The sequence below is a fragment of the Macrobrachium rosenbergii genome, chromosome 2 (assembly GCF_040412425.1).
Source record: "Macrobrachium rosenbergii isolate ZJJX-2024 chromosome 2, ASM4041242v1, whole genome shotgun sequence".
Lineage (NCBI taxonomy): Eukaryota > Metazoa > Arthropoda > Malacostraca > Decapoda > Palaemonidae > Macrobrachium > Macrobrachium rosenbergii.
In genome coordinates this window covers 37,184,421-37,206,225 of record NC_089742.1, presented here as the reverse complement: position 1 = coordinate 37,206,225, position 21,805 = coordinate 37,184,421, and the positions used below count along the sequence as shown (strand labels likewise).

General features: G+C 36.6%; 1 protein-coding gene across 1 annotated transcript; it reads right to left on the bottom strand.

Annotated features, from left to right (window-relative positions):
• Nucleotides 1-413: 413 nt before the first annotated feature.
• Nucleotides 414-21,349, bottom strand: LOC136842835 (uncharacterized). The gene is made up of 10 exons (XM_067110711.1): nt 21,192-21,349; nt 16,545-16,864; nt 16,220-16,343; nt 14,554-14,628; nt 12,293-12,364; nt 10,842-10,994; nt 2,377-2,511; nt 1,846-1,865; nt 923-1,099; nt 414-779 (listed from the first exon to the last, which is right to left on the bottom strand). Exons 2-10 carry the CDS (start codon nt 16,851-16,853, stop codon nt 558-560), a joined length of 1,287 nt encoding a protein of 428 aa, XP_066966812.1. The 5' UTR covers nt 16,854-16,864; nt 21,192-21,349; the 3' UTR covers nt 414-557.
• Between the last annotated feature and the right edge of the window lie 456 nt (nt 21,350-21,805).

Below are 21,805 nucleotides of genomic sequence, written 5' to 3'. Positions count from 1 at the left end.
CAATGGCTCATAAAATTCCCTCCTTGTGGGAGTCTATTTGGTTTAAGATTGGATGTCGTGGTGGAAAAGCAAGTCATGCTGGTAAAAGAGAAATGCATACCACATTCTTGTTAGTTCTCATGTCTAACATATTACTATATACTGTATTAGGTTGTAGACACCAGTCTTACTCAAAGGATTTGTTTTGAAGAGGTGAAAACTGGAGAAGTTTGAATGCAAAATGTGAGGAGACAGAATGTAAAGGTTGGAAAGTAAAACACATGGGAATGGACAAGGGACGAAGGAATACTGCAATAAACCCTTAATTACCATCAGCACCACACAACGCACTCCAAGTGGCTTCTTTCTAGAGTATGAATAAAAATCCACAAACTCTTCAAGGTTAAGGTATATGACATGTATATTAAAGGTTTTTATTTTTTACAGTCCTCTCTAATTTGCACCCACTTAAAATTCTTTCATACCCTAATTTAAAAAAAATTGTAAGCAACAATATCACACTTTAAATGTGTATAACACATTAAACAAATTTCAGTCATCTTAAAGCAGACTTGACTTTAAAATCCTGGCACAACACGGCCTTTCCTTTTCAGTTTCTTGAATTTCTTTTCAAGTTTTGCATCTCTCCTTGCTTTTAAGTTTTCTTTTCTTTTCGTTTGTTTGTCCATCATTTTCTTCTCCACTGCCGCTGATCGTTCTTCCCATCGTTTTTTACTCAACTTCTTGCGATGCTCTTTCTTCTTTAGAGACTTCTGGAGTAAGTCTATATCATCCCGTACCTAAAGGAAAAATAAACACATTGACACCAAGTTTTAAATGGTGGAGGCTATCAAAATTTCATAATGTATACAGTATAATTAGTGACAACATGTAATAACAATGCAAATGTCCACACTACAATTCCATAAATACTGTACTATACCTTAGCACCCTCAGCCCTCTTCAGAGCTCCAGACCAAGCTTCAATCTCTTTTAACTCTGCTGCTCCTTTGAAATCTCCTTCCATCTCCAACTTTTTTCTCTGCACAAAAGGAAAATAATAATGATACTTCACTAATATTAAACACAGTTTATTTACAGTATGCTTTTTGGGATCCACCTGCCATTACTAATGTACCTGAAGAACTTTGCATCTATAAGAATATCCTGTTTTTACTGCCAGTTTGATATCAAGCACCAAAACAAACACTGAAGCAGAAGGATACCTTCCCCCCCAAATGTCAAGACTTCCTTCTCTAATACAAGACATGCATTGGCATTCTTGATCAGGTTATTTTAATTCTCAAATTAAGCAATATTTTAACTGGCTACAGAGCATTATGTTTGTACAAAACTTAAAACAAAATTTGAGACCTGTGCTCAATTTTTTGTTTTAAAAGTGACACAGCTTATATTCTCAAATCTATTACCCATACTCATTTTGCAATGAAAAATAATGGATGGAAAAATTAAAACTTTAATCAGACACAAAATGAAAATGCCACTAGAGTTTTGCATTCATTTCTACACAGTTTAGTTCACTTGGACAGATGGAATACACAATTTAGGCAGAGGGCCAACTGAGGTCATTCAACGCTTGAAAGGAAATTTGAGAAAGGTGCAACAGGAGGAAAACCTCACAGTTGCACTATGAAACAATTGTTAGAAGAGGATGGAAAGTTAGATGGAAGAATATGAATGGAGGTACAGTAAAGGGAAAGAAAGGTTGCAGCAAGGGGCCAGAGGGACGCTGCAAAGAATTAAGCAATGCTTTAACTGGCTACAGATGCATTATGTGAAGAGCAGTTTGTGCACTTGGATGATTATTTTTAGTTTTAAAAGACACAGCTTATATTCTCAAATTACTTTCCCATGCAATTTTTTATCTAAAATTTTGGATGCAAAAATGTAAAACTCCAATCAGACACAAAAATGAAAATGCCACTAGAGTTTTGCATTCATTTCTACACAGTTTAGTTACTTGGACCTAGAGGAACATGCAATTTAGGCAGAGGGACTTTCTTTAGGTCATTGCAGCGCTGAAAGGAAAGATTCTTCAGGGAGGAAAACCACAGTTGCACTACCAAACAATTGTTAGAAGAATCAAATTTACTGGAAGAATATGAATGGAGGTCTCATTAAATATCTTTTCTGGGGCCAGAGGACGCTGCAAAGAACCTTAAGTAATGCCTACTATGCATCATGAAGAGAGTTCACTTGGATGATTATTTTTAGTTTAAACCAACAATTTATATACTTTTACACTAATACTTGCTGTTTATGGTAAAATTTTTGCATACTACTGTGAAGTCCATACTTATGCATACTTGCTAAAGACTACTGTTCTTATAAATTTTAACAAAAATTATTTTCATTTGAGGAACATTTCAAGATTACCATTATTATTAATAAAGCTTTTTAAACCTTGCATCAAGATTCTGGCCTTGTTAATTTCATAAACCACTGGAAAAATCAAATTTTGTTTTGAAGACCAGTATCGGCTCTCATTAAATATCTTTTTCTGTAGCATAGCTGAAAAAAAGAAAATTAAAACTATAAGCAATCCATTCAAGATTTCAAAAGTAGGAATTCCCTGTAAAAAAAAAGGATTATATACTTTTCACACTAATCTTGCTGTTATATGGTCAACTTTTGAGTGCCACAGTAGCATTACTACATCTGCTGCTGCTGTTACCCTATGTTCTTATACCTGTATTCAGATAAAGTATTTTCATTAGAAGAGCATTTCCAGATTATTTATTATTATTAATAAATATTTTAAACAGACCACCAAGCTGGCAATGTTAACTTTCATACGGCTGGCCAAAAAGAATTTGTTGTTTTTGAATATACAGTATCAGCTCTTATTTAACCCTTTGAGGTGCTGATTACAACTATATACTATTCCCAACACAAGATTCCAATGACATCACCTGCCAAAATTGAAAAGGTAATCCAGTTTTGTCTGTACTGCAATAAAGTGCATGCTTCAAAATATCAACACCACCTGCTGTATACCAAGAAAGATAAATTCACAGCAGGTAATACAAGGAAAACATTGCTATATCCATTGCCTGTATGTGCTTTGCCATACACAAGTTTTGGAACCACCCAAAATCTCTGAGGTTATGTACCAAACCTCCATAAAAATTAAAAATTTGTAAACTGAAAAAGTTGAGATTCTGATCAATTTCCTTTCAACCATTTGTTTCCAATATTTGACAAATGCTGTTGACTTTAAGTTGGATAACCACGTAAGATATATAGGTGAGTAGTGCTCTGCATTCTGTGCATTCAGGAGTGGGTCATGTGGATTATTCATCAAATACCCATAGGTCAAACAAGTGTGTCATATTCGAAGACAGAATATTGTTTCAATGTAACGTTCGTTTTGAAATGAACACCATGGTTAAGTTAAACCCTATATTACATGCAACACCACTCAGATTTTACACTCAAAAATCTGATTTAGTATGCTAGCAAAATTACATGAAAGTATGACAAACTGAAAAATGACATTTTACGTAAAGTTTTATATATACTAAAATTACATAGCTACTAGTATACACGAGGAAATTTATGTTTATCACTAGTAAAAATCTGATTTAGTATGCTTTTAGCAAAATAAATACATGAAAGTATGACAAACTGAAAAATGACATTTTTACGATAAAGTTTTATATATACTTCCCAAGCAATTACATAGCTACTAGCTTTATACACGGCAGTCTAATGAAATTCAAATTTTCGCAGTGGCACTGCTATCACTAGTGTAGGGACAGGGTCCAACCCACCTTCGGGACTGATAGGTACAACTCAGCATAGAGCTTCAATTTGTTTGATGCCTAAATGTCCATTAAGGGGAGGAGGGCGGGCTCCAATTATGTAATTGCTTGGTGAGTATAAATAAACTTTATTTTATCATAATGTCATTTTTATACATGTGACTTGCCAAGCAATTACATAGCTGATTCCACATTGCAGGGAGGTGAGAATCAAGGACATGTTCTGATCCAAAACATTAATAAAGATAATGACTTTGAACTAGAAAGGTTGCTAGCATTGGGTTAATGCTTGTTGTACCTATCTGGTAAGAGAGCTGCTTCAGGCAGGTGCCGCCTCTGGTTGACGCTTACCTAAACCTGTAGAGGTCGTGGGGCAGTATTGGCCAAGGGTTGCCCTTACTTTAGTGGGTACTTAGCAGCCATGGAAGTTCACCGATGGTTGACAAAGACAAAAAATAGCATCCTTGCCCTAGGCATAGACCAGAAAAAACATAACACTGTCACCTACAACCAAAATTAAGAACCAACACCCTAACCAATAAAAACTGGCGGGTACTCCAGGTACACTGTACCCCCAAGTTTCCCTTAAACTTAACAACCTTACGGCAAGACGAAGAGACAGTAGAGGGACAGAGGCCCCTTGCTCCCTTCCCCAACCATGCCAGCCACAGATTGCCGAAGGTGACGCCGGAGCATCTCAAGTTTGGCGTCAAGTGCCAAAATGTTGGTGCCAATCACTCCACCAGTGCAGAAGACTGAATCCGTTGGATGGCAAGCTTAGGTAAAAAGAGGGACGCTTCGGGTGAGTGCAAGTGCTTGAACTTCATGAGCTTTGACCTTAAGGGAAGATAAACGTCATCTTGAACTTGAGAATGCACTTCTGTACTCAAACTTCTAAGGAAGAAAGTGCATTCTTTGACAGAGGGTGCATGGGGTTTTTCACTGAGCATCGAAACTTGTCGGAGGGTCCTCTGATCTTTTCAGTCTTCTGAAGATAGTACTTCAAGGCTCCCACAGGACAAAGAAGTCTCTCTTCCTCCTCTGACCCGAGGATGTCCGTTACTCTCTTAATAACGAACGAACAAGGCCATGGCTTGGAAACGTCCTCATTCTGGGTGAGGAAACCAAGGGGGAGAGAGCATATACTGCATTTCCATTTGAAAAGCCTACTCTCATGTTGAAGGCTTGCCGCTCGCTAAGACGTTTGGTGATCGCTAATGCCACAAGAGTGTGTCTCCCTCGTAAGATTCTTAAAAGGTCAAGCTGAGGTGTTCGAAAGTTGAGTTCGTAAGCAACTTCAGAACAACGTCCAAATTCCAGATGGGAAATCCAGGCTTTTCTAATTTGGAAGTTTCAAAGGAACTGATATGGTCGCTGAGGTCTTAAAACAATAACCTATAACCCTTGATGGTAGAGGGAGAAAACTTCCTATTGGTTCTCAAAGGTAAAAAGTCAGCTAACTGGCTTACATGTTTCAGAAGACGAAATGTTATTTTGTCGGTACCATCCTCTGAAAACTGACCACTTGGATTGGTAGAGCCTGCTAGCAGATCTTTTGCACCTGGTAAAAGCTTCTGTAGCTTGCTTCAAAAAGCCTTTTCGCTCTGACGAGGCTCCTGACAGTCTGAAGCCTGTCAGGGCCAGAGAGGACAATCCCTGATGGGACCTGAGGGAGTGGGGCTGCTTGAACAGCGACTGTCTTTGTGGCAGAAGTCTTGGGAAGTCCATTCACAGACACAGCAGATCTGGACACCATTCCCTCCTGGGCCAGAATGGAGCAATCAGGATCATTGAGACATTCAGGTGAGAGGAGAACTTGTTGATCGCCTCCAAGCGAGTCGAAATAGAGGGGCACTATGAGCTGAGAGCGCTCTTAGCAGACGGTGACGGCGCTTACTGAAAGTATCATGTCGCTTAAAGACAAAAATGGGCGGTCATGACTCGAAAGAGGTCCTCAACTATCCCAAGAAGGTTGATGATGAGCAGAAGCAGCGGCGCACCGCAGCTCTCGGGGAAACTACAGGAAGGCTGACTAACACTAGCCTCCTTATATCTCTTGACAGGAGGAGGAGAGCTCTCTGCCACATCGAACTGTCTTTTCAAAGGCTGAGAACATTGAACGATACACCTTTTCAGTGGCGCTGTCGTAGCCTGGAACCATGCAACAGGCTCGATGGAGGGGGCAACTGCCTGTGAGCAAACCCCACTGACCTCCCTTGGACCTCCTGTATGTCTTCTCCCCGTTGCGGGGGAGAGGGACAGTGACCTTTGTCTAGGGGCACCAGGAGATGGACAGCCACCTCCTCAACGCTCACAACACTGTCATTAGGCGCAACACTAACACTTGGCGCCATTTTTAACACAAAATCCCTGAGAGATGCTAATAAATTTTGCTTCAAGACTGGCAACAGCGCTGGGATTGGAAGCATGGGAACATGGTAAAGGAGTGTGGGGGGAATGTGTAGGAGGTCTAAGGGTAGGAGACAACATGAATCAAAGGAGAAGAAACAGAACTATCTTCTACCACATCAGGTAAACAAGAAATCTCATGACTAGCTCTATTTTCAGCTCTAAGGGCCGCCTTCCTTTTCCTATCTCGGTCTAAGTTGTCCAGATGGAATTTCAAGGTCTTACCTTTACTATCTTCCCAATCCTGACACTCTGGACATGTAAGCTCTTTACTAGATTCTTGCCCCCTACACTTGCCACACTTAGTGTGTGAATCATAAGTCACTTAACAAGTCTAATACATGCTTGAAGAGCTGGAGTCCGACATATTTGTCTATCTTAGAAATAAGGTTAACTAACGATATTACTAAGATAAGAAAAGCCACCACAATACAAATGAGAGAGAATACTTCACCAAAAATACAGGACAAAAAATCGAAAAAGTTGAAACAGCGACTGCACAAGACTACTGACATTAATCGGGAGCTGGCAAAAAATGAATTGAAGCTCTATGCCGAGTTGTACCTACCAGTCCCGAAAGTGGGCGGGACCCTGTCCCGTCACCTACACTAGCGATTTCAGTGCCACAGTGAAAATTTGAATTTTGTTAGACTGCCGTGTAGAAAGCTAGTAGATATGTAATTGCTTGGTAAATCACTTATATAAAATCTGAAGATATAGTGTTCACCTTCGACATTAGTCACACGTGTACGGAACAAAAATTCACCACCCATTTCCACTAGACATGAACTTGCCATTTCCCATTGTCACAAACTTTTTCTTTTGAGCCCTTTCCAATCACATTTAGCTATTTACAAACACTATGGTTTAAAAAAAAAATACACACACACAATCATAATTACCTTAATCTATTTAAAACATTCAGCTACATTGACTTGCAAAAGAGGAAAGGCTTGTCACCATGAATACCCAGTCACGTGTATAATCCCTAATTCCTCTGTGCCAAACCATGGTTTGCTACATGAAAATATATTAATCAAAATCACTGTGAATCCTAATTTAAGGATGATTTAGCAGAAAAGTCTCTAAAACCAAAGACCTATTTGAAAGTCCAATTCCCAAAATGGCAGAAATTGGAGCTGGCGATGGCCAGTGCTTGACTTTAATGCCCAATTTTCATAAATCAAATTAAATTAACCCTTAAGCTCGACTGGGAGTATCATACGTCGACTAAAATTGTCTGTTGGGTGCCAAGTGGGACGTACCGTGCGTCGACTACAAAAATTTCAATCTTCGGTCAACTTTGACTCGACGAAATGGTTGAAAACGCAATTGTAAGCTAAAACTCTTACATTCTAGTAATATTCAATCATTTACCTTCATTTTGCAACAAATTGGAAGTCTCTAGCACAATATTTCGATTTATGGTGAATTTTTGAAAAAACTTTTTCCACGCCGCCTAAGTCGTTCTCGGCCGAAAATTTCAGAAATTCTTTCGTCATTTTGTCGCAAGTTTTGCACTGTTTTATATTAGCAGTCACATGTAAGGAACAAGAATTCAATACCCACTTCCACTAGACATGAACTTGAGCAGTTTACATCTCACAGGACTGGAAATGGTATGGGCAATGATTCTGTTTCCGTTCAAGTTGCCTTGATCATCACTAACAAATTTAAATTATGGTAGGTGTTCCCCTAATTGTAAAGAAGTGAAAACAGTTCTATCAATTTTATGATTTTTGGGGCATTCCTACTAGTATCTATCCTATTATTTCCCATCACATGAAAAAATCATTTCAACCTTTGAGATCAAATTTCACTTTCCAGTTTCTGAAAATTTCAACCTTCGTAACAACTCAACAAATGGTAAAAACACAATTATAAGCTAAAACATTATAGTAATATTCATCAGCATTTTGCAACAAACAAGTCCCAATTCATCTCCATTTATGGTGAATTTCTGAGAAAAAAAAAACTTTTCCTTACGCCCATTTCTTCAACCTGCAAATCTCAGAAATTCTTTCAGGGAATAATGTTTGCATACACTTACTGGTCGTTATATAAACTTTTATGAAGGAATACTGTTTAGTAGAATACAACAATCCATTGGTTGTAGCATACTGTTTCTATTTTCCCACTTATAACTTTAAAATTTCAACCTTCAATCCTAGTATGGAACAAAGGTAACAAAATCTTACATTCTAGTAACCAATCATACTCATTTCAATAAACATGGTCATCCACAAAGTTTGATTTATCTTAATTTTGAAAAACATCAAAATTTCCAATCCCAACATTTTGAAACCAGAACGTTTCGTAATGTTTGCACCATATTAGTCCTCATAAACCACAATGAAAATGCCATTTCATGTACATTACAACAAACTTTTGTAGCTTTTGGAAATATTTTTCAATAAATCACGATAACAGCTATCTCAGTCAAACCCACCAAATGGTTTAAAAAAACAATTAATTAGCACACACAAAACTGGAATTACCTTAATTTGATTTATGTAAAAAAAACATTTTTTATGTCTGAGTGACTTGAAAGATTTTGGAAAGTGTTGCTTGTCACCAATTTGAATACCAAAATCATCGTCACTTAGTGTACAATACAAAAAAAAAAAAAAAAAAATAACCCTAATTTAACTCTGTTGCTCAAACCATTTGTATAAAATTATATATGAAAAATTTTTTGCGGTTATGGATTTCAATATTTATATTATAAATCACTGATGAATCCTAAACTTAAGGAATGACAAAAAGGAGCCAAAAATGGAACTCTAATCTTAAAAACTAAAGACTCTTCCGTTGAAAGTCCAAATGCCCAGCACACGGGAGACGTTTTTAAATCAAAGGCTAAATTAATCAACTGATATACCTACCAAGCACCTGAGATGTAAAGGTAGGTAATTCCAGAAATGCACAGTTAAGGCTACATGGCAGCAAAAAGGAGGGGACTCAAACCCAAAGGGTGCTACTCAAGCAAGGAGTTCCTGAGAAACCTCTAAACTACAAGCAACCAAGGAACCATGGAAGCCAACATGTCAGTCAGTATCCAGAGAGCATGATTCCAGTGACTCTAGAGAAAGAAAAGACAAGAGCAAGAGGCTTGAGTGAGATCAACCACTAACCCAAAATTCCATAGTTGGGATGAGTCTTCATTGGAAAGTTTAAAGCCAACGGAAGTACTTAGAAGGGGAAAGGGCAAGGAGGAACATAATCTTGACAAAGATACCACACATAAAAACAATCACAACAATCATAGTCACTTTTCCTTTAGCAGCAGGAAACTGACAGGTGGTTAGACCTCGGATTTGTGTAGCATCTTCAAAAAATCTAAATTATATCTACAAATCTGCCATGTTGTTGTTATAAAATTCAGGATGAATGGTTTTGAAAACTCTCACCAGTAATGTCACCTTCTATCACGTATGTGAGAAAGGAAAGGCTGACTCTTGTAAACCCCTGTCCATCCAGGCATGTGCAATGCTCAAGGTGACTCGTTTTCATGCCAGTGTGTGGTTTACTATAATCACACTCTAGGAAAAAGAGAACTTAGGTTCCCTAGCAAGAAGAGATCACCCACAAAGGTAGCATACTACAAAAATTCAGATATTCATACAATACAGGTGCAAAGGGCCTTTATAAAACTCTGCCCCTTATGTCTTTCCTGAGCTTATATTCCACAAAATTTCCACTAACCTCTATAAATCTGGGTATTTCATCCCTTCTGGTGCTCTGAAGACCCCAGCTGATACTAAAGCTCACTGCTGACCAGGGGTTGTGCAAAAAGGTATGACAAAGCCATCTCCATCTCCCTTTTATTCTTGTCTAACCTAAATATGGAACTTATGACATCCTTTCTACCTCTATCCTGCCACCTGACCTCTACTCATCTTCTTAGAGCTTCATTCTCAAAACCAATCAAATCTTTAAGGTACTATCACTAACATAAATATCATTTGTCCATACATATGTACTAGATTTATAAATAATCTAATTTTTGTATGAAATTTAAAATCTTGTTCAGCCTGCCCATTTGACTGCCTTTTTTAGTCTTTCACTAAATTCTAACTCAAGACAACCTAAACTGGATATCATTGTTCCTAAATATTGGAAAGATTCCTCATTAATCCTTTCTCCGTCTACTTCATTCCTTGGTACATACAATCCTCTTTACTTGTTTGTTTGTCTTACTGATTTTGAATCCCATCTCTCCAGATATATGATTAGAACAGCATATTTGCATACTCTAAGTCTGTCAACTTTCAATATTCAATCTAAACTTAACTTTAACCATACTTTTTTCTATATAAAATCTACGAGAAGGGCAAACAGCAAAAGTGAAATAACATTCTTGAAGCACCCTAGTACTTATGTAAATTCCCTTGACAAGGGATTTATACTTTGTTTATGGATAATTTAAATTAGTCAAACATTTCCAAACCATGGAAAGAAGACCTCCTTAATATAGCCAAACATTTCCGCAGTAATGGGAATGCCACTGTGAAAGAAGACCTTCCTTAATATTGGTCTGTAGACAATGTTGAATGCCTTCTCGTAATCAACAAAGGCCATCAGAAGAGATTTTTAAAATTTCATAAACTGCTGCACAGAAGGTATTGACACAAAAAAGTTGATCTGTACAATATGTACAAGACTTACTTTTCTTATTTTTTTCCACTTTTTCATGCTTTTTTGCAAAGATTTCAGCCTGTTCAAGTTTCCTCTGTCGATTTGCATTCTTCTTATTTCTTCTATTCAAGTTCTTTAGTTTTCTTTGCAATTTTCCTTCTTTCTTTTTGTCTCTTCTGCCCTCTGCAAAAGAAAATGAGACACATTAGAAATTATTCAACAAACAACAGAGAGTAGCTAACTATTATTTGCATAAAATTATTGTCACTTAAAACAAAATAGCATTAATGGTTTTCAAGATTAGTAATTAACTGATCTGTGAGAGCGTACTTTACACGGTTCAGAATTGCATCCTCTCTCCTTTCCTTCAATTGGTCTACGACTAATTGAAAGGCTTATCCCTGTCATTCTTCATATGAAAAATGTTTAGTGTTTCCTTATCTGGCCAAATACCCTTTGCATTATATGTTCATTCATGTAATATATATAATCATATACGTATATAATACACATTTTTATACAGCAATGATTCATTAAAAGTTAGAAGTTACAAGGTTACAGCCATAACAATAACCAATGTACTGTACATAAAATTACAGACTATAGGAAAAATTAAATTACGAAAATTTGAAACAATATAAGTTCAACAGCGTAGTTAAATAAGACCCTGGAGACAAAGGTTAACCATTTCTGCATGCAACATGGAATGAGGGAACGGGTTTAAAAGGATTCTAACCATTTCTGCATGAAACATGGAAAGAGTGAACACAGGTTTAAGAAAAGTGTTCAGGGATGTTTTAAGATTACAAAAGTGTGTGCCATTATTCTAAACTACTTTCACTGAATGGTAAAACAAGATACTCCTACACCTAAAAATCCCTTATATCTGCTGTTGCTCCTTCATTCCCTAAAACTTTTAAAAGATATGCACTCTACCCACTCTTCATCCAACTTCCTGACTGCAAGCATCCCCCTTTTATCTACTGACCATTCATGGTATAGGTACAGCATCTCTTCCATGAAAACCAAACTCCAATATTTCATACTGACAAGGTCATTCGACCACAGCATTGTCTTCCTACAGCCTAACTATTCACCCTATAATGCTAACATGGCAGCAGTGAGAGGCACCCCATTTGGAGGTGAAGGATACGGCCTCTATCATCTATCACTCTCTCCATTTGAAAAGTCAAGTCAAAGATTAAAGCACTTCTGATTACCTGATATGTATTCCATTCTCATTTAATTAACATGACATATGTACCTCAAGCTCTCAAAGGCTAGCCTTACCCTCACTATACAAATGTTCTGGTGTCAAATTTTTTTCCATTTCTAGATTACATTTTCACAAATATATTTGCTGCAATTACTTATGGAAATTTGTACAGCAATGTACTTGTTAAATGCTCATAGATAGGTCCTATTGTCCCCAATTCCTTAACAGTAAAACCACATGCACTTGAAAGATGTACAGTACTTACTCCGTAATTCCTGTAACATTGAAGTATATCTGTCACGTAAGGTGTCTATTTCATCAGCTTCGTTTAAAAAGTCTGTAAACGATAAAAAGACACTCAGGTTAGGTGAAGCAAATCCTTATGCTACATATGCTAACTCACTGTGCTTGCTAACACAATACAAAATAATTAACAAGGTATTTTGTTAATGTGAAAAATTATAACCTTATTACAGATGTACTAACTTGTCTATTGACCTGCAAAAATCAGTCATACACTCTGTAACATCTGACACAAACACGAATTATTTTGATTACTGTAATATGGTAAATGCAAAAATACTTAGCAAAACAACTAGTGACTCTCATATGGACTTGGTAACTATGCTATTCCCCTGCACAGAGGTTTGCAATTTCAGACTGCTATAGTTACTGTATATAATACTGATCAATATGCACATTCATCATCATTATACTGTACATATGTGGTGTAAGAACTGTGCACATATTTAATCACACATGAAAGACTGCCAGGCAATAGTTAACAAATTATTATAGTAAAAAATAATGAAAAGGCTTGACAAGTTCTATTTTCCAAGTTTTAATGTTTTTTTTTTTTTTTAGCATGGTTACAACCCTTGCATAATAATCTTCATAATACATCTGGAAACATTTTGTAGAAATTCAGACTTGCCTTTGCTAAGCTTCATGTGCTTAAATAGCCTAGGCTTTAACATAACTGGTATACGTACTCAAAAGACATCCTCCCCTGCAATTAATGTGGACTAGCACTTTAAAAAATGTCATAGATAAATTAGTTTTATGAAGAAGGAAACTTTGATAACACTATACAACACAGTGTTGTACTAAAGCTAATCAAAGCAAACCTATTTTTGTCAACTGTCAGTTTTCTTGCAAAAACCTTGTAAACTTTTCTTGTAAAACATTTTACTCACATGAGCATCTACTAGTTAGATTTTGTACTGCTGTATAATGAAATACAATACTATACAGGGAAATTCATACAAATATGTAGTCTCTCTGAAGTAATTAAGTTGCAGACACCTCTATGGATCTTACTGGCCTTCTGAAGTATTTAAAGGTCCAATGTTCAAAAAAATAGCCCCTCAGGCATGTTTATCATAGCACAGATATTACTAAATGCAGTATTGTAATTTTACCTTTATTACACAACCGTAACGATTCCAATCTTTTTATTGTTTAATGTTTTTATGTAATAATTATTTATAATTCATAACTATTCATTATTGCTTTTTGCAAGACTTACTAATCTAATCCAATCGATGCTCTTTGCCAAGGATTACTTACCCAGACCACTTTCAGTCCCCCTAATTCTGGATAAGAGGCACTCTACTGTTGTATGATTTTAATTACATTACTTGTACATCCTCTTGACATAGATTGTCAGTGTCTTCATTGTGCATAAAAACAGAAAAATATATTAACCATTACTGGCCAGGCTAAAATACATACTAAGCACACCCCTGGACTGGGCAAACTTTAAGGTTGGCCAATTATATATATATGGAAAGAGAAAGAAATGCAAATGCACATGGTATACGAAAAATAATTTTAAGCAGTTTCTGTATCTTCCATGGGAAATAGAAAGTGAATACTTCCAACCTTGTGCTGCCTCTTTTCCAAGAAACTCATACAAATATGCTAATTTTACCAAGTTACACATGTTTTTTCCAAAAATTTATTTTTATTTTAGTTTGTAAAATTAAAATTACAGCTCACACAATGTCACAACAGATAAGAACTAAAATCAGTAACAAATTCTGAGTAGATTTACGGTAAACTATCTATGAGATATACTGAGATGGGGAGATGCAGTACCTTTTAGTGAGGTATATATGTTTTTCTAATATTTCTTTGTACTTTAGTTTGCAAAATTACAATTATAGCTGACATACTATCTAAAAGATAAGAACTAAAACCAAAAGCAATCCCTGGGTACATTTATTAGCAAATACATAAAAAGACACACTGATTCCCCTCTATCCTGTACTGAGGTACTGGAGTTGTCGTTATAGTTGCCATAAGTCATTTATGGCCCATAAAGTGATTTGAACATTTTTCTCGCAAAATTCGTTCAAAGAGTGTGGAACAAAATGCGATTCTCACCAGAGGTGATCTGCCCAGCACTCTAGAGCTACTATTATGCCTCACATGATCATCCCCATCCAGTAAGGGTTAAATACAGTCATTTACGTTAACAATTACAGGGTTCAACTATTAAAAATAAAAATGAGGATGACTTACCTCGTAATTTTGCTTTCGTCCCAGCAGATTCTCCTTTTTTTTTACTAGATGCTTTTCCTTTGCCACTACTTTCATCTGAAACAAAAGGAATTATCAAACAAATGTTTAAGTCTATCACCTAATAAATATATAAACTGTTTCCCATCTCTAACCTCTTACATTTTCAACTACAAACAAGCAGGAATACATTAGACCTTATCTACAATGCTAAACCACTTATGAGAAAAATATCATTAACATTACCAAAACTTAGACAAATTTAAAATGAAATACAGTACAGTACAATGATTTAGGTATTCAAAAGAAACTGTAGCAAACAACAGTACTCAACTTGTAAATCCCAAATATGTAAATATTAATGGGAAAAAAAAAATATTCTAATTTACTGCAGCAGGAAAACCATATTTTGTAGTTAATGAAGCTAAAATCCACCTCTGCACGAAAACAAATGGAGATAAAGAACTGGCATAAAAGCACTGAAGGACTTCACTTCTAAAAATGACACACTATCCCTCCTTTTAATCAATAGGTAGGTTAAGGATTTAACATAAACACCACCAGGCCATGGATTTCCATATTTTTGGGAGAACAAAAGTTAAAACTGCAAATATTTAATGAAGAGGTTAATAAAAGACTACTAAAGAACTGTTAACATTCAATGAAGACAAACTAAAGCCCTTATCAAGCGCAGAACCATATTAACAAACAAAGTGGGGGGCAGAGGAAAAGGAGGTGACTTTCCACTCAAGGAAGTGACCAGTTAGCTTCTTGAAAGCATGATGCTGTAAAACGGGAGCAAGAAAATTCCTAACCCTGACTGTAGAAAGAGAAATTATCCTTGAACCTAACAAGCTAGACAGTTAAGGTAACAGAAAATTCAACTAATGGTGGAGTGGGTGTTACCTGACACTTTCTGGGAATTACCCCTAAGTGAGACCTAAGGAAAATGCAAGCAAAGGTAACAATCTTGCAACAAAGTTAAAATAAAAGTTGGTTACAGGAACACTTAATGAAAGAATCTTCCTGGTTATAGCACTAATGTTGCATCCAAAGGTGGTTCAAAGCTAAATTAGCCGGGAGTAGCATCTAAAAGTAGTCAATGCTACACCTGTATTACCATCATAATTATTGCTAAACAATTTAACCCTGCTCTGGAGAAACCACCAAAGCAATATCTACAGTACAACATATGAAAACAGCTTTATAGAAGTGCCAATAAAGAACAAAGCTATTCACGATATGTAAATCTGGCAATTCAACTAGTGTGTGAACAGCCAACTCAAAAAGAGAACAATACTGCTTACAAGAACATACATATTCCATAAAGGCTTGATGTCATACCAAAAGCAGGTAGAGCCATTATCTACAGAGCTTGTGTGACTTTTGACAAACTGACAGAGGCCCCAATTAAGAGTTTTGAAGCATGACAACAACTGGTTAATAGTTCAATGCATACCTCAAAAACTTTGCTTCTGAATTTTTTGGTATCTCAGGTCTAACTCAAAATTATTCACAGAGAAATTAAGTCTGATAAATCATATTCTCCAACAATTTCATTATCTAAAAATACGTACAACATAACTACAGCTTTACCAATGAAGTATGTAATTACCTTTATACTATCCAAAACATTTCAAAATACTATACAAATACAATGGAATCATACCTTTAGAAGATTCTTCTGGGGACGGTTTAGGTTTCTTTAAATCTGGAACAACCCATTCAAAATCTGGAAGCCAACTAAGTAAACTAAGAACATAATTTCTTTCTTCTAATACTGCAGTTTCAACCTAGATAAAAGACAAATCAGGTAAAATTACTACAATATACAGGTGTGTTATTGGCCTACTACTGTATAGCAAAATCATTATTAAATATATATAATCACAATATCACTATAAAACAAATATTATTATAAGATTACATCAAATGAATCTTAAGTAATTAGATGAGCTTAACAGCAATGATCTGCCAGTTTCTAAACTGCTCACCTGAGGCCAGTCTGTAACATCACCAGAAATATCTGCTATACAACCACTATCTACACTTTCCGATGCATCCTCACTTTCACCTTTATTTTCATTTTTCTTTTTTGGTTTGTCTGTCTTTTTCTTTTTTTTCTGTTCACTGTGCGTTGCATCTTTATCAGTAACCGAACTTAATTTGCGTTTTGCAGCCTTCTCTGATTTTTTCACAGAAAGAGGCTTGCGAAATTCATCACTATTAACAGTCTTTTCATTCATTATTGGCTCTATGGTTGCTGCAGGGGAGGCTGATGAATCCTGAGCATCTTCTGTCATTATTTTTTAACCTGAAAGGGAGGTAAAACAAAAAAAAAAGATTAATCTAAAGAAAAAACCTCAAAAAGGACGAGACTGGTACCACTTGCTAATGTTGTACAAGGGGGTTCATTTAATGTTTTATAGACCTCAAATAACATTGACAAGAATCTGTCAAATAAATAATGTCAAGTCTTTTTTTTTTTCACTGCACTAACCAGAGAAATTTTTTGTATTTTTTTGGCTCCACCAACCTAAATACACCACTGTCAACCACAAGGATATGATATTTCTAAAGACCACAATTGTTTACTCTCACTGCTATATTCCAAGACAAACTTCAATCACTTCACCAATTTTCACTGATATACTGCCATTCTAGAAATGGATTTACTATTGTGCTACAGTATATATACAGCACTGTTAATGAAACAGAACTATATCACTTCTTTTCATTTATATTAAAACTATATCACTTCTTTTCACTTATATCAAGCTTTAAAAAAATTAAGTGGTAAAAAAATATACCTTTAGCTTATTTTGATCAATTTTTCAAAATCACTATCCCACTCATTCAGGTGTATGTTTAGATACAGATTTTGCTGTATCTAGCCATTAATCCACTCATACCTGCCAAACATGGCAGATACATTTTACAATTACACAATCTATGATAATCTACCCCCCACCACAATGAATGATGGCAGTAACAGGCTGAAAACAAAAAAAAATTAAAACTATGCCTAAATTATTCATATCTCCAACTCTAATAGCCAGCCCTTCACATCCAGGTAAGCTATGGCTTCACAGTGTTGAAGGTAAAACTTTCTAAATTATCCAATTGGGCTAGTCTGTTACTTATCTTCAAAAGGAACTGGAGATACCATTCCGTACATAGATTATTATTACTACTCATTAGATGAACCCTATTCATATGGAACAAGCCCACAGGGGCCATTAACTTGAAATTCAAGCTGCCAAAGAATAAGGTGATGATTAATAACAGAGCTTGAATATAACAACACTGATTTGGCACAGTAACGACAGGGGCATTAGGCTAGAGTTTCATGAGACTCAATTCCCACGCCTGGGCTGTTTATTAATGACAGATTATTCGTATACCTTGGATGCATGCATGGGCAGAAGCAACCTAAGTTTTTAACAACTAACTACACAAACAACTGGTGTGATAATTTCTTGCCATGCCAAAATAAAACATTTTACCTTGTGGAGTGTACAGGACAACTGTATGTCAAGTAATTTTTCAAAGAGTGGAACAAAGCTAATAAACAAATTACTGTGGAATTTTCCTGAATTCGGTAGCTGATAAGCAAGACATTTTCTGGTTAATATCTGAAAACTTTAGTTTTTTTAAGTTCAAAATCAAACAACACTTCAAAAAATTTTTTGGCATAAGTATTGAGACTGTGGTTTTGGGCTTCAGCATCTCTGCTGCTACAGTGATTCAGGCGGTAAGATGATTGAAGATAATATTTTTTTACAACAGTTTTCTGGTGCTCGTGTGAAGTTCCACTAAACCAGCATACTCTTCAGGTTATTGAGAAATTAATAAAAATACATGAAAAGTTTGACAAAATTTTACCATTTTTCAGATCACTTTCTACAGGTATGAAATGAATAACTTGACCCAATTACTGTAGGCGACAAATGAGAAATTCATCGTTTACTCTTGTTTCCTCCTCAAAACCAGGATTTCAAGTCGACAACCTCCAGTCTTCTGGAAGATACAATGACATAAAATATCAATAACACTTATGCTCTTGCGAACTACCGTTGATGCTTGTATAATCTTTTCGGAATGATGAAAGGTATGAATTCCAAGAGAAAAGTTTGGTAAATGTAAATTTTTTTACAGTGCGGTAAGTTTCTGCAATTGTGAACATAGATTACAACTGAAACATTAAAGCATTATAAGTGTGTGAGCCAAGGGTGCCTAAACAAAATTTTAAGATTTGAAATATTCTTGAAATACGAGCACATTTAAGCTCAAGCAGGATCCAGCAAGGTAGATTATTGAACTCCATGCTAGTTTTGGTTACATCATACACTTTTCAATGACATGCTTCTAAGCCATTGTGAAAGGACATACAGTAATCCCATCACACATGACAATGCACCCTAAATCAAATTTGGTTAAAGCTGTTTTAGCCTTCAATGCACCTTGTCTATTTTACATTTTCCATTCTGTGATATTTGGTAATGACACAATGGCTTCAAAAGTTTCATTTTTTTTCAATTTTCATTACGGGTAGTTTACAGTTTAGTTGGCCAGGCCGCACAACACCTTCTGCCCGGGCTACAATCACTCCGCCAAGGTAGTAGTTCTGCGACCCGATTTATGTTAGCTGGCTTTCTGGGGGGTTTGCCCCCCCGGCCAGGTTAGGGCAGGCCGCCCTATGTTAGGTTAGGTTGGTTACATCTGGTTAGGTCAGGACCTGGCACTATAGGAAAGGTTAGGTCTGTTGGAACCTACTGCCATCTGGTGGTGGGTACCGACTAGAAAACTGGCAGACGACAGCCTTGGCCAACTAAACTGTAGGCGCTCCTTCATTACAAACCCCATACATAATAGAGGTCAGGTTATGTTTGGCAGGATCAGGTTAGGTTACTGCATGTTATTTTTCTCTCCTCTTTGTCCCTTGCTCACATCCACAAACCTCAGTTTCCCATGGGGAGGGGGGTTGCCTTATCATTCAATACGAGTGTTGTAAGGGATTAAAAAAAATTTGTGATACACATGGATACCACATTTGCTGAATCACACCACAAGCTATCACTGAAATCATAATTTAGCTATTTTTAGCATCAGGCATCAAAATTATATTTACTAAAAATACCCATGATCTCAGCTGTCAAAATAAGAAAATCCTGGCTATGTTAGAAGGTGTTGAAAGATTAACTTGTCACCACTTATGAACAGTCAGCCCAACATAACTCCGTATTCTTATATAGAGCATTAACTGCATATGACAGGATATACTGTAGCCCACTGTATATATTACAAGCAGTTCAATATTTCTTAAGAGTATATAAGAAAACAATATGACTTCTTATTACTCACGAAACATTCACGTATGCTAGTGTAGGCTATACCTGCGACAACAATATTTATAAGGTCTAGTATATCCTTCAAACAATTCATGCTTTCACATACAGGAATTACTCTAAGTGTACTCAAATATGACAGCAGGCTATCTACAGTTTTTAGGCCCGCCACAAAATGAATGAATGAGCCTGAATTATGAAATCCCATCTATAAGGAATTGGGTCAAGAGTAGAATGATGGGAACAGGTTCTGCAGACAAAAACAGCCCTAACCTTTCCTAGAATGCCATGTCCTGACCTAACCTTCCTAATCTCACTTAGGGTGCTGTGCCTTGACCTGGCCAGGGGGGAGGACCCACCCCAAGTAACCCTAAACATCAGAGGCAACGGACTAAGCTTCTATTCGGAGACAGTCCCGTCGTTCTGCAGACTACCCACAGGGTCTTTCTAAATGCAGAGAAAAGGGGGCGCACGAGTTGTTGGTCAGCAAGATAAGAGACCCAGAGCACTGGCTATATCAGCCTAGCACGCTACAACACTCTCGAGGTGAAATAAGAGAAAACCTCACAGCTGCCCTTACAAGTAACAGTTAGCAGTTGACAGCAAGATGAAAGTGGGGATGAAATTAAAACGAAAGGCTCTGAAGACAGTACAGCAGCTACCTTAGGGGCCAAAGGGCCACTGAAAATAACAGGCAGTCTTGTGGGATGGCCTAGCTTAATGACTACAGTGCACCACATGAGCAGCTGTCTGCCATGGAACGGTGCATTGACCACCTGAAAATGATGGCGATTCGGTAACAGAGGCGAGACATTTGGCCGACAGACAAACCAAGTCTTAGTCTAAGCTAGACATTACGTCATAGGGTAAGACGGCCTATAAAACTTTCCCCGCTCCGGCTCACACTTAATAAACTTTATTTGAATAAGCCGGGACTGGGCTTCTATCTAGAGCCTCTGGTAAGGCCTACAAAGCCTATTCACAAACCAGCCAAAGGTTACATCATTAAAAGGCAGCATAACGTGGGGCAGGCAACAGGCCTATGCTACCGTCAATCATATAGACATCGACTTACGGCATTTAACTTTGTAAATTCGAGTTAGGCAATCTACTGTCTGACCGTTACGAAGCCCAGAAGAGTCATGAAAAAATATAGGATGAAAATGGACACGAAAATGGATAAGGCGCAGGCCCGTATGGGTCCACACTTCACAAACCATGCCTGAATTGTTCTCGTTTAGGAGGCAACGGAACAACACATAAGACTTACGTCTCAAATTTTACAATATATACCTCCACTGAATGTACCCCAGACACTGCTAAGAAGCAGAACACTATCACGGGATAACGGAATCAAATTAATTGTCAAACGCGTTTCACTTGTATATGTCACTTTTTCAACAAAGTTTAAAGAAAACGTGTTCACGCCGACATCTTGAAACTTGTCCCTCACGGAGGAGACGCGTTCTTTCTTGATTAATATTAATGCTAGATAAATTCTTCTTTATTTATCATTTATTTAAATAGATATTTCAATTATAGAGCAATAAATAAAGTGAGCATATATACATAATAACTCTGATCCCAAGTTCCCTCTTGTAAGCGGTAGTATATTAATGTTTGTGTAAGCCTCCAATCTTCTGCAATTAGTCATTTAAATTATAAATAATTATGATAATCAATAATTACTTTGTTAAATTTCATCATCCAATTGCAAAATTCCTCTTGTGTTTCTATAAATTGCAACATGAGTGCTAAAAGTATCATTGAGAACACTACTGTTTTGCTGAAAAATGAGGGAAAAACATTCAGCGTCAACCACGTACTCAAGTGGATATTAAAATTTTCCTCTTTTTAATGTGAAATACAGGAGTATAATAAACTGAAAATATAATGAAATGTAGAAA